At 58.2% G+C, this 12788-nt stretch overlaps 1 protein-coding gene across 12 annotated transcripts in view; it reads right to left on the bottom strand.

Annotated features, from left to right (window-relative positions):
- Nucleotides 1–12788, bottom strand: part of LOC121447943 (kinesin-like protein KIF1B) — a 155370-nt gene that overhangs the window by 30755 nt on the left and 111827 nt on the right. For all 12 annotated transcript variants that reach the window (XM_041651284.1, XM_041651283.1, XM_041651292.1 and 9 more), the window contains one exon: nucleotides 249–339. In XM_041651284.1, coding sequence (XP_041507218.1) covers nucleotides 249–339 — 91 coding nt within the window. The remainder of the gene's footprint in view (nucleotides 1–248; nucleotides 340–12788) is intronic.

The following is a 12788-nucleotide window of genomic DNA, read 5'->3' as shown; positions in this document are numbered from 1 at the left end:
TGGGCCACTGTCACCCAGGAAGAGACTGGCTGCTCCTCCCCTGAAGACTACCTCACTTCCCCGGGGCCACCATCTCTACTGCTCATTCTCTCTGCACAGCAGACAGCTCACACCTCACACGATCATCTCTGCACAGCAGACAGCTCACACCTCACACGATCGTCACACCTCACATGATCGTCCTTCCTTAGCAAACAAAACCAGGAATGTAAACCTGAGGTGTGTGGCAAGCCGTGCAGGTCACTCACATTCTGTACATGATAGAAGCCCAGGGGACTTCCTCTTCCGTTGTTTTTGAGGGGTTCGGTGGAGAACGCTTCATCATGCCGATGCAAAAAGCTTAACAAAAAGAGACAGATGAGTACTGCATCAGAATTCATCAGATATTGTTAGATTTTGAGAAAGCCTCACTATGACGCTCACCAAGCTCTGTCTGCTTCTGTCTCCAGGTGCTAGGATCCAGGGTGTGTGCTAGGGTGTCTAGCAGGGTCTGGACTCCACAGCTAGGATCCAGGGTGTGTGCTAGGGTGTCTAGCGGGGTCTGGACTCCACAGCTAGGATCCAGGGTGTGTGCTAGGGTGTCTAGCGGGGTCTGGACTCCACAGCTAGGATCCAGGTATATGCTAGGGTGTCTAGCGGGGTCTGGACTCCACAGCTAGGATCCAGGTATATGCTAGGGTGTCTAGCGGGGTCTGGACTCCACAGCTAGGATCCAGGGTGTGTGCTAGGGTGTCTAGCAGGGTCTGGACTCCACAGCTAGGATCCAGGTATATGCTAGGGTGTCTAGCGGGGTCTGGACTCCACAGCTAGGATCCAGGGTGTGTGCTAGGGTGTCTAGCGGGGTCTGGACTCCACAGCTAGGATCCAGGGTGTGTGCTAGGGTATCTAGCAGGGTCTGGACTCCACAGCTAGGATCCAGGTATATGCTAGGGTGTCTAGCGGGGTCTGGACTCCACAGCTAGGATCCAGGTATATGCTAGGGTGTCTAGCGGGGTCTGGACTCCACAGCTAGGATCCAGGTATATGCTAGGGTGTCTAGCGGGGTCTGGACTCCACAGCTAGGATCCAGGGTGTGTGCTAGGGTGTCTAGCAGGGTCTGGACTCCACAGCTAGGATCCAGGTATATGCTAGGGTGTCTAGCGGGGTCTGGACTCCACAGCTAGGATCCAGGGTGTGTGCTAGGGTGTCTAGCAGGGTCTGGACTCCACAGCTAGGATCCAGGGTGTGTGCTAGGGTGTCTAGCAGGGTCTGGACTCCACAGCTAGGATCCAGGTATATGCTAGGGTGTCTAGCGGGGTCTGGACTCCACAGCTAGGATCCAGGTATATGCTAGGGTGTCTAGCGGGGTCTGGACTCCACAGCTAGGATCCAGGGTGTGTGCTAGGGTGTCTAGCGGGGTCTGGACTCCACAGCTAGGATCCAGGTATATGCTAGGGTGTCTAGCAGGGTCTGGACTCCACAGCTAGGATCCAGGTATATGCTAGGGTGTCTAGCGGGGTCTGGACTCCACAGCTAGGATCCAGGTATATGCTAGGGTGTCTAGCGGGGTCTGGACTCCACAGCTAGGATCCAGGTATATGCTAGGGTGTCTAGCGGGGTCTGGACTCCACAGCTAGGATCCAGGGTGTGTGCTAGGGTGTGTAGCAGGGTCTGGACTCCACAGCTAGGATCCAGGTATATGCTAGGGTGTCTAGCGGGGTCTGGACTCCACAGCTAGGATCCAGGGTGTGTGCTAGGGTGTCTAGCAGGGTCTGGACTCCACAGCTAGGATCCAGGGTGTGTGCTAGGGTGTCTAGCAGGGTCTGGACTCCACAGCTAGGATCCAGGTATATGCTAGGGTGTCTAGCGGGGTCTGGACTCCACAGCTAGGATCCAGGTATATGCTAGGGTGTCTAGCGGGGTCTGGACTCCACAGCTAGGATCCAGGGTGTGTGCTAGGGTGTCTAGCAGGGTCTGGACTCCACAGCTAGGATCCAGGGTGTGTGCTAGGGTGTCTAGCAGGGTCTGGACTCCACAGCTAGAATCCAGGTATATGCTAGGGTGTCTAGCGGGGTCTGGACTCCACAGCTAGAATCCAGGTATATGCTAGGGTGTCTAGCGGGGTCTGGACTCCACAGCTAGGATCCAGGTATATGCTAGGGTGTCTAGCGGGGTCTGGACTCCACAGCTAGGATCCAGGGTGTGTGCTAGGGTGTCTAGCGGGGTCTGGACTCCACAGCTAGGAGCCAGGGTGTGTGCTAGGGTGTCTAGCGGGGTCTGGACTCCACAGCTAGGAGCCAGGGTGTGTGCTAGGGTGTCTAGCGGGGTCTGGACTCCACAGCTAGGATCCAGGGTGTGTGCTAGGGTGTCTATCGGGGTCTGGACTCCACAGCTAGGATCCAGGGTGTGTGCTAGGGTGTCTAGCAGGGTCTGGACTCCACAGCTAGGATCCAGGGTGTGTGCTAGGGTGTCTAGCAGGGTCTGGACTCCACAGCTAGGATCCAGGTATATGCTAGGGTGTCTAGCGGGGTCTGGACTCCACAGCTAGGATCCAGGGTGTGTGCTAGGGTGTCTAGCGGGGTCTGGACTCCACAGCTAGGATCCAGGTATATGCTAGGGTGTCTAGCAGGGTCTGGACTCCACAGCTAGGATCCAGGTATATGCTAGGGTGTCTAGCGGGGTCTGGACTCCACAGCTAGGATCCAGGGTGTGTGCTAGGGTGTCTAGCGGGGTCTGGACTCCACAGCTAGGATCCAGGTATATGCTAGGGTGTCTAGCAGGGTCTGGACTCCACAGCTAGGATCCAGGGTGTGTGCTAGGGTGTCTAGCGGGGTCTGGACTCCACAGCTAGGATCCAGGTATATGCTAGGGTGTCTAGTGGGGTCTGGACTCCACAGCTAGGATCCAGGGTGTGTGCTAGGGTGTCTAGCGGGGTCTGGACTCCACAGCTAGGATCCAGGTATATGCTAGGGTGTCTAGCGGGGTCTGGACTCCACAGCTAGGATCCAGGTATATGCTAGGGTGTCTAGCGGGGTCTGGACTCCACAGCTAGGATCCAGGGTGTGTGCTAGGGTGTCTAGCGGGGTCTGGACTCCACAGCTAGGATCCAGGTATATGCTAGGGTGTCTAGCGGGGTCTGGACTCCACAGCTAGGATCCAGGTATATGCTAGGGTGTCTAGCGGGGTCTGGACTCCACAGCTAGGATCCAGGGTGTGTGCTAGGGTGTCTAGCGGGGTCTGGACTCCACAGCTAGGATCCAGGGTGTGTGCTAGGGTGTCTAGCGGGGTCTGGACTCCACAGCTAGGATCCAGGTATATGCTAGGGTGTCTAGCGGGGTCTGGACTCCACAGCTAGGATCCAGGTATATGCTAGGGTGTCTAGCAGGGTCTGGACTCCACAGCTAGGATCCAGGGTGTGTGCTAGGGTGTCTTGCAGGGTCTGGACTCCACAGCTAGGATCCAGGTATATGCTAGGGTGTCTAGCGGGGTCTGGACTCCACAGCTAGGATCCAGGTATATGCTAGGGTGTCTAGCGGGGTCTGGACTCCACAGCTAGGATCCAGGTATATGCTAGGGTGTCTAGCGGGGTCTGGACTCCACAGCTAGGATCCAGGGTGTGTGCTAGGGTGTCTAGCGGGGTCTGGACTCCACAGCTAGGATCCAGGGTGTGTGCTACGGTGTCTAGCGGGGTCTGGACTCCACAGCTAGGATCCAGGTATATGCTAGGGTGTCTAGCGGGGTCTGGACTCCACAGCTAGGATCCAGGGTGTGTGCTAGGGTGTCTAGCGGGGTCTGGACTCCACAGCTAGGATCCAGGGTGTGTGCTAGGGTGTCTAGCGGGGTCTGGACTCCACAGCTCGGAGCCAGGGTGTGTGCTAGGGTGTCTAGCGGGGTCTGGACTCCACAGCTAGGAGCCAGGGTGTGTGCTAGGGTGTCTAGCGGGGTCTGGACTCCACAGCTAGGATCCAGGGTGTGTGCTAGGGTGTCTATCGGGGTCTGGACTCCACAGCTAGGATCCAGGGTGTGTGCTAGGGTGTCTAGCGGGGTCTGGACTCCACAGCTAGGATCCAGGTATATGCTAGGGTGTCTAGCGGGGTCTGGACTCCACAGCTAGGATCCAGGTATATGCTAGGGTGTCTAGCGGGGTCTGGACTCCACAGCTAGGATCCAGGGTGTGTGCTAGGGTGTCTAGCAGGGTCTGGACTCCACAGCTAGGATCCAGGTATATGCTAGGGTGTCTAGCGGGGTCTGGACTCCACAGCTAGGATCCAGGGTGTGTGCTAGGGTGTCTAGCGGGGTCTGGACTCCACAGCTAGGATCCAGGGTGTGTGCTAGGGTATCTAGCAGGGTCTGGACTCCACAGCTAGGATCCAGGTATATGCTAGGGTGTCTAGCGGGGTCTGGACTCCACAGCTAGGATCCAGGTATATGCTAGGGTGTCTAGCGGGGTCTGGACTCCACAGCTAGGATCCAGGTATATGCTAGGGTGTCTAGCGGGGTCTGGACTCCACAGCTAGGATCCAGGGTGTGTGCTAGGGTGTCTAGCAGGGTCTGGACTCCACAGCTAGGATCCAGGTATATGCTAGGGTGTCTAGCGGGGTCTGGACTCCACAGCTAGGATCCAGGGTGTGTGCTAGGGTGTCTAGCAGGGTCTGGACTCCACAGCTAGGATCCAGGGTGTGTGCTAGGGTGTCTAGCAGGGTCTGGACTCCACAGCTAGGATCCAGGTATATGCTAGGGTGTCTAGCGGGGTCTGGACTCCACAGCTAGGATCCAGGTATATGCTAGGGTGTCTAGCGGGGTCTGGACTCCACAGCTAGGATCCAGGGTGTGTGCTAGGGTGTCTAGCGGGGTCTGGACTCCACAGCTAGGATCCAGGTATATGCTAGGGTGTCTAGCAGGGTCTGGACTCCACAGCTAGGATCCAGGTATATGCTAGGGTGTCTAGCGGGGTCTGGACTCCACAGCTAGGATCCAGGTATATGCTAGGGTGTCTAGCGGGGTCTGGACTCCACAGCTAGGATCCAGGTATATGCTAGGGTGTCTAGCGGGGTCTGGACTCCACAGCTAGGATCCAGGGTGTGTGCTAGGGTGTCTAGCAGGGTCTGGACTCCACAGCTAGGATCCAGGTATATGCTAGGGTGTCTAGCGGGGTCTGGACTCCACAGCTAGGATCCAGGGTGTGTGCTAGGGTGTCTAGCAGGGTCTGGACTCCACAGCTAGGATCCAGGGTGTGTGCTAGGGTGTCTAGCAGGGTCTGGACTCCACAGCTAGGATCCAGGTATATGCTAGGGTGTCTAGCGGGGTCTGGACTCCACAGCTAGGATCCAGGTATATGCTAGGGTGTCTAGCGGGGTCTGGACTCCACAGCTAGGATCCAGGGTGTGTGCTAGGGTGTCTAGCGGGGTCTGGACTCCACAGCTAGGATCCAGGTATATGCTAGGGTGTCTAGCGGGGTCTGGACTCCACAGCTAGGATCCAGGGTGTGTGCTAGGGTGTCTAGCAGGGTCTGGACTCCACAGCTAGGATCCAGGGTGTGTGCTAGGGTGTCTAGCAGGGTCTGGACTCCACAGCTAGAATCCAGGTATATGCTAGGGTGTCTAGCGGGGTCTGGACTCCACAGCTAGAATCCAGGTATATGCTAGGGTGTCTAGCGGGGTCTGGACTCCACAGCTAGGATCCAGGTATATGCTAGGGTGTCTAGCGGGGTCTGGACTCCACAGCTAGGATCCAGGGTGTGTGCTAGGGTGTCTAGCGGGGTCTGGACTCCACAGCTAGGAGCCAGGGTGTGTGCTAGGGTGTCTAGCGGGGTCTGGACTCCACAGCTAGGAGCCAGGGTGTGTGCTAGGGTGTCTAGCGGGGTCTGGACTCCACAGCTAGGATCCAGGGTGTGTGCTAGGGTGTCTATCGGGGTCTGGACTCCACAGCTAGGATCCAGGGTGTGTGCTAGGGTGTCTAGCAGGGTCTGGACTCCACAGCTAGGATCCAGGGTGTGTGCTAGGGTGTCTAGCAGGGTCTGGACTCCACAGCTAGGATCCAGGTATATGCTAGGGTGTCTAGCGGGGTCTGGACTCCACAGCTAGGATCCAGGGTGTGTGCTAGGGTGTCTAGCGGGGTCTGGACTCCACAGCTAGGATCCAGGTATATGCTAGGGTGTCTAGCAGGGTCTGGACTCCACAGCTAGGATCCAGGTATATGCTAGGGTGTCTAGCGGGGTCTGGACTCCACAGCTAGGATCCAGGGTGTGTGCTAGGGTGTCTAGCGGGGTCTGGACTCCACAGCTAGGATCCAGGTATATGCTAGGGTGTCTAGCAGGGTCTGGACTCCACAGCTAGGATCCAGGGTGTGTGCTAGGGTGTCTAGCGGGGTCTGGACTCCACAGCTAGGATCCAGGTATATGCTAGGGTGTCTAGTGGGGTCTGGACTCCACAGCTAGGATCCAGGGTGTGTGCTAGGGTGTCTAGCGGGGTCTGGACTCCACAGCTAGGATCCAGGTTGTGTGCTAGGGTGTCTAGCGGGGTCTGGACTCCACAGCTAGGATCCAGGTATATGCTAGGGTGTCTAGCGGGGTCTGGACTCCACAGCTAGGATCCAGGGTGTGTGCTAGGGTGTCTAGCGGGGTCTGGACTCCACAGCTAGGATCCAGGTATATGCTAGGGTGTCTAGCGGGGTCTGGACTCCACAGCTAGGATCCAGGTATATGCTAGGGTGTCTAGCGGGGTCTGGACTCCACAGCTAGGATCCAGGGTGTGTGCTAGGGTGTCTAGCGGGGTCTGGACTCCACAGCTAGGATCCAGGGTGTGTGCTAGGGTGTCTAGCGGGGTCTGGACTCCACAGCTAGGATCCAGGTATATGCTAGGGTGTCTAGCGGGGTCTGGACTCCACAGCTAGGATCCAGGTATATGCTAGGGTGTCTAGCAGGGTCTGGACTCCACAGCTAGGATCCAGGGTGTGTGCTAGGGTGTCTTGCAGGGTCTGGACTCCACAGCTAGGATCCAGGTATATGCTAGGGTGTCTAGCGGGGTCTGGACTCCACAGCTAGGATCCAGGTATATGCTAGGGTGTCTAGCGGGGTCTGGACTCCACAGCTAGGATCCAGGTATATGCTAGGGTGTCTAGCGGGGTCTGGACTCCACAGCTAGGATCCAGGGTGTGTGCTAGGGTGTCTAGCGGGGTCTGGACTCCACAGCTAGGATCCAGGGTGTGTGCTACGGTGTCTAGCGGGGTCTGGACTCCACAGCTAGGATCCAGGTATATGCTAGGGTGTCTAGCGGGGTCTGGACTCCACAGCTAGGATCCAGGGTGTGTGCTAGGGTGTCTAGCGGGGTCTGGACTCCACAGCTAGGATCCAGGGTGTGTGCTAGGGTGTCTAGCGGGGTCTGGACTCCACAGCTAGGAGCCAGGGTGTGTGCTAGGGTGTCTAGCGGGGTCTGGACTCCACAGCTAGGAGCCAGGGTGTGTGCTAGGGTGTCTAGCGGGGTCTGGACTCCACAGCTAGGATCCAGGGTGTGTGCTAGGGTGTCTATCGGGGTCTGGACTCCACAGCTAGGATCCAGGGTGTGTGCTAGGGTGTCTAGCGGGGTCTGGACTCCACAGCTAGGAGCCAGGGTGTGTGCTAGGGTGTCTAGCGGGGTCTGGACTCCACAGCTAGGATCCAGGTATATGCTAGGGTGTCTAGCGGGGTCTGGACTCCACAGCTAGGATCCAGGGTGTGTGCTAGGGTGTCTAGCGGGGTCTGGACTCCACAGCTAGGATCCAGGGTGTGTGCTAGGGTGTCTAGCGGGGTCTGGACTCCACAGCTAGGATCCAGGTATATGCTAGGGTGTCTAGCGGGGTCTGGACTCCACAGCTAGGATCCAGGGTGTGTGCTAGGGTGTCTAGCGGGGTCTGGACTCCACAGCTAGGATCCAGGGTGTGTGCTAGGGTGTCTAGCGGGGTCTGGACTCCACAGCTAGGAGCCAGGGTGTGTGCTAGGGTGTCTAGCGGGGTCTGGACTCCACAGCTAGGAGCCAGGGTGTGTGCTAGGGTGTCTAGCGGGGTCTGGACTCCACAGCTAGGATCCAGGGTGTGTGCTAGGGTGTCTATCGGGGTCTGGACTCCACAGCAAGGATCCAGGGTGTGTGCTAGGGTGTCTAGCGGGGTCTGGACTCCACAGCTAGGAGCCAGGGTGTGTGCTAGGGTGTCTAGCGGGGTCTGGACTCCACAGCTAGGATCCAGGTATATGCTAGGGTGTCTAGCGGGGTCTGGACTCCACAGCTAGGATCCAGGGTGTGTGCTAGGGTGTCTAGCGGGGTCTGGACTCCACAGCTAGGATCCAGGGTGTGTGCTAGGGTGTCTAGCGGGGTCTGGACTCCACAGCTAGGATCCAGGGTGTGTGCTAGGGTGTCTAGCGGGGTCTGGACTCCACAGCTAGGATCCAGGGTGTGTGCTAGGGTGTCTAGCGGGGTCTGGACTCCACAGCTAGGATCCAGGGTGTGTGCTAGGGTGTCTAGCGGGGTCTGGACTCCACAGCTAGGAGCCAGGGTGTGTGCTAGGGTGTCTAGCGGGGTCTGGACTCCACAGCTAGGATCCAGGTATATGCTAGGGTGTCTAGCGGGGTCTGGACTCCACAGCTAGGATCCAGGTATATGCTAGGGTGTCTAGCGGGGTCTGGACTCCACAGCTAGGATCCAGGTATATGCTAGGGTGTCTAGCGGGGTCTGGACTCCACAGCTAGGATCCAGGGTGTGTGCTAGGGTGTCTAGCGGGGTCTGGACTCCACAGCTAGGATCCAGGGTGTGTGCTAGGGTGTCTAGCGGGGTCTGGACTCCACAGCTAGGATCCAGGTATATGCTAGGGTGTCTAGCGGGGTCTGGACTCCACAGCTAGGATCCAGGGTGTGTGCTAGGGTGTCTAGCGGGGTCTGGACTCCACAGCTAGGATCCAGGGTGTGTGCTAGGGTGTCTAGCGGGGTCTGGACTCCACAGCTAGGATCCAGGGTGTGTGCTAGGGTGTCTAGCGGGGTCTGGACTCCACAGCTAGGAGCCAGGGTGTGTGCTAGGGTGTCTAGCGGGGTCTGGACTCCACAGCTAGGATCCAGGGTGTGTGCTAGGGTGTCTATCGGGGTCTGGACTCCACAGCTAGGATCCAGGGTGTGTGCTAGGGTGTCTAGCGGGGTCTGGACTCCACAGCTAGGAGCCAGGGTGTGTGCTAGGGTGTCTAGCGGGGTCTGGACTCCACAGCTAGGATCCAGGTATATGCTAGGGTGTCTAGCGGGGTCTGGACTCCACAGCTAGGATCCAGGGTGTGTGCTAGGGTGTCTAGCGGGGTCTGGACTCCACAGCTAGGATCCAGGGTGTGTGCTAGGGTGTCTAGCGGGGTCTGGACTCCACAGCTAGGATCCAGGGTGTGTGCTAGGGTGTCTAGCGGGGTCTGGACTCCACAGCTAGGATCCAGGGTGTGTGCTAGGGTGTCTAGCGGGGTCTGGACTCCACAGCTAGGATCCAGGGTGTGTGCTAGGGTGTCTAGCGGGGTCTGGACTCCACAGCTAGGAGCCAGGGTGTGTGCTAGGGTGTCTAGCGGGGTCTGGACTCCACAGCTAGGATCCAGGTATATGCTAGGGTGTCTAGCGGGGTCTGGACTCCACAGCTAGGATCCAGGTATATGCTAGGGTGTCTAGCGGGGTCTGGACTCCACAGCTAGGATCCAGGTATATGCTAGGGTGTCTAGCGGGGTCTGGACTCCACAGCTAGGATCCAGGGTGTGTGCTAGGGTGTCTAGCGGGGTCTGGACTCCACAGCTAGGATCCAGGGTGTGTGCTAGGGTGTCTAGCGGGGTCTGGACTCCACAGCTAGGATCCAGGTATATGCTAGGGTGTCTAGCGGGGTCTGGACTCCACAGCTAGGATCCAGGTATATGCTAGGGTGTCTAGCGGGGTCTGGACTCCACAGCTAGGATCCAGGTATATGCTAGGGTGTCTAGCGGGGTCTGGACTCCACAGCTAGGATCCAGGGTGTGTGCTAGGGTGTCTAGCGAGGTCTGGACTCCACAGCTAGGATCCAGGGTGTGTGCTAGGGTGTCTAGCGGGGTCTGGACTCCACAGCTAGGATCCAGGTATATGCTAGGGTGTCTAGCGGGGTCTGGACTCCACAGCTAGGATCCAGGTATATGCTAGGGTGTCTAGCAGGGTCTGGACTGCACAGCTAGGATCCAGGGTGTGTGCTAGGGTGTCTAGCGGGGTCTGGACTCCACAGCTAGGATCCAGGTATATGCTAGGGTGTCTAGCGGGGTCTGGACTCCACAGCTAGGATCCAGGGTGTGTGCTAGGGTGTCTAGTGGGGTCTGGACTCCACAGCTAGGATCCAGGTATATGCTAGGGTGTCTAGCGGGGTCTGGACTCCACAGCTAGGATCCAGGTATATGCTAGGGTGTCTAGCGGGGTCTGGACTCCACAGCTAGGATCCAGGGTGTGTGCTAGGGTGTCTAGCGGGGTCTGGACTCCACAGCTAGGATCCAGGGTGTGTGCTAGGGTGTCTAGCGGGGTCTGGACTCCACAGCTAGGATCCAGGTATATGCTAGGGTGTCTAGCGGGGTCTGGACTCCACAGCTAGGATCCAGGGTGTGTGCTAGGGTGTCTAGCAGGGTCTGGACTCCACAGCTAGGATCCAGGGTGTGTGCTAGGGTGTCTAGCAGGGTCTGGACTCCACAGCTAGGATCCAGGTATATGCTAGGGTGTCTAGCGGGGTCTGGACTCCACAGCTAGGATCCAGGTATATGCTAGGGTGTCTAGCGGGGTCTGGACTCCACAGCTAGGATCCAGGTATATGCTAGGGTGTCTAGCCGGGTCTGGACTCCACAGCTAGGATCCAGGGTGTGTGCTAGGGTGTCTAGCGGGGTCTGGACTCCACAGCTAGGATCCAGGTATATGCTAGGGTGTCTAGCGGGGTCTGGACTCCACAGCTAGGATCCAGGGTGTGTGCTAGGGTGTCTAGTGGGGTCTGGACTCCACAGCTAGGATCCAGGGTGTGTGCTAGGGTGTCTAGCGGGGTCTGGACTCCACAGCTAGGATCCAGGGTGTGTGCTAGGGTGTCTAGCGGGGTCTGGACTCCACAGCTAGGAGCCAGGGTGTGTGCTAGGGTGTCTAGCGGGGTCTGGACTCCACAGCTAGGAGCCAGGGTGTGTGCTAGGGTGTCTAGCGGGGTCTGGACTCCACAGCTAGGATCCAGGGTGTGTGCTAGGGTGTCTAGCGGGGTCTGGACTCCACAGCTAGGATCCAGGGTGTGTGCTAGGGTGTCTAGCGGGGTCTGGACTCCACAGCTAGGATCCAGGTATATGCTAGGGTGTCTAGCGGGGTCTGGACTCCACAGCTAGGATCCAGGGTGTGTGCTAGGGTGTCTAGCGGGGTCTGGACTCCACAGCTAGGATCCAGGGTGTGTGCTAGGGTGTCTAGCGGGGTCTGGACTCCACAGCTAGGATCCAGGGTGTGTGCTAGGGTGTCTAGCGGGGTCTGGACTCCACAGCTAGGATCCAGGGTGTGTGCTAGGGTGTCTAGCGGGGTCTGGACTCCACAGCTAGGATCCAGGGTGTGTGCTAGGGTGTCTAGCGGGGTCTGGACTCCACAGCTAGGAGCCAGGGTGTGTGCTAGGGTGTCTAGCGGGGTCTGGACTCCACAGCTAGGATCCAGGTATATGCTAGGGTGTCTAGCGGGGTCTGGACTCCACAGCTAGGATCCAGGTATATGCTAGGGTGTCTAGCGGGGTCTGGACTCCACAGCTAGGATCCAGGTATATGCTAGGGTGTCTAGCGGGGTCTGGACTCCACAGCTAGGATCCAGGTATATGCTAGGGTGTCTAGCGGGGTCTGGACTCCACAGCTAGGATCCAGGGTGTGTGCTAGGGTGTCTAGCGGGGTCTGGACTCCACAGCTAGGATCCAGGGTGTGTGCTAGGGTGTCTAGCGGGGTCTGGACTCCACAGCTAGGATCCAGGGTGTGTGCTAGGGTGTCTAGCGGGGTCTGGACTCCACAGCTAGGATCCAGGTATATGCTAGGGTGTCTAGCGGGGTCTGGACTCCACAGCTAGGATCCAGGTATATGCTAGGGTGTCTAGCGGGGTCTGGACTCCACAGCTAGGATCCAGGTATATGCTAGGGTGTCTAGCGGGGTCTGGACTCCACAGCTAGGATCCAGGGTGTGTGCTAGGGTGTCTAGCGGGGTCTGGACTCCACAGCTAGGATCCAGGGTGTGTGCTAGGGTGTCTAGCGGGGTCTGGACTCCACAGCTAGGATCCAGGTATATGCTAGGGTGTCTAGCGGGGTCTGGACTCCACAGCTAGGATCCAGGGTGTGTGCTAGGGTGTCTAGCGGGGTCTGGACTCCACAGCTAGGATCCAGGGTGTGTGCTAGGGTGTCTAGCGGGGTCTGGACTCCACAGCTAGGAGCCAGGGTGTGTGCTAGGGTGTCTAGCGGGGTCTGGACTCCACAGCTAGGAGCCAGGGTGTGTGCTAGGGTGTCTAGCGGGGTCTGGACTCCACAGCTAGGATCCAGGGTGTGTGCTAGGGTGTCTATCGGGGTCTGGACTCCACAGCTAGGATCCAGGGTGTGTGCTAGGGTGTCTAGCGGGGTCTGGACTCCACAGCTAGGAGCCAGGGTGTGTGCTAGTGTGTCTAGCGGGGTCTGGACTCCACAGCTAGGATCCAGGTATATGCTAGGGTGTCTAGCGGGGTCTGGACTCCACAGCTAGGATCCAGGGTGTGTGCTAGGGTGTCTAGCGGGGTCTGGACTCCACAGCTAGGATCCAGGGTGTGTGCTAGGGTGTCTAGCGGGGTCTGGACT

The sequence above is a fragment of the Microtus oregoni genome, unplaced genomic scaffold (genome assembly GCF_018167655.1).
Source record: "Microtus oregoni isolate MIOR12 unplaced genomic scaffold, Mior012 000005F_ref0000423, whole genome shotgun sequence".
NCBI classification, from domain to species: Eukaryota; Metazoa; Chordata; class Mammalia; order Rodentia; family Cricetidae; genus Microtus; species Microtus oregoni.
The sequence above is the reverse complement of the archived record's forward strand: the minus strand, read 5'-3'. Positions and strand labels throughout refer to the sequence as shown.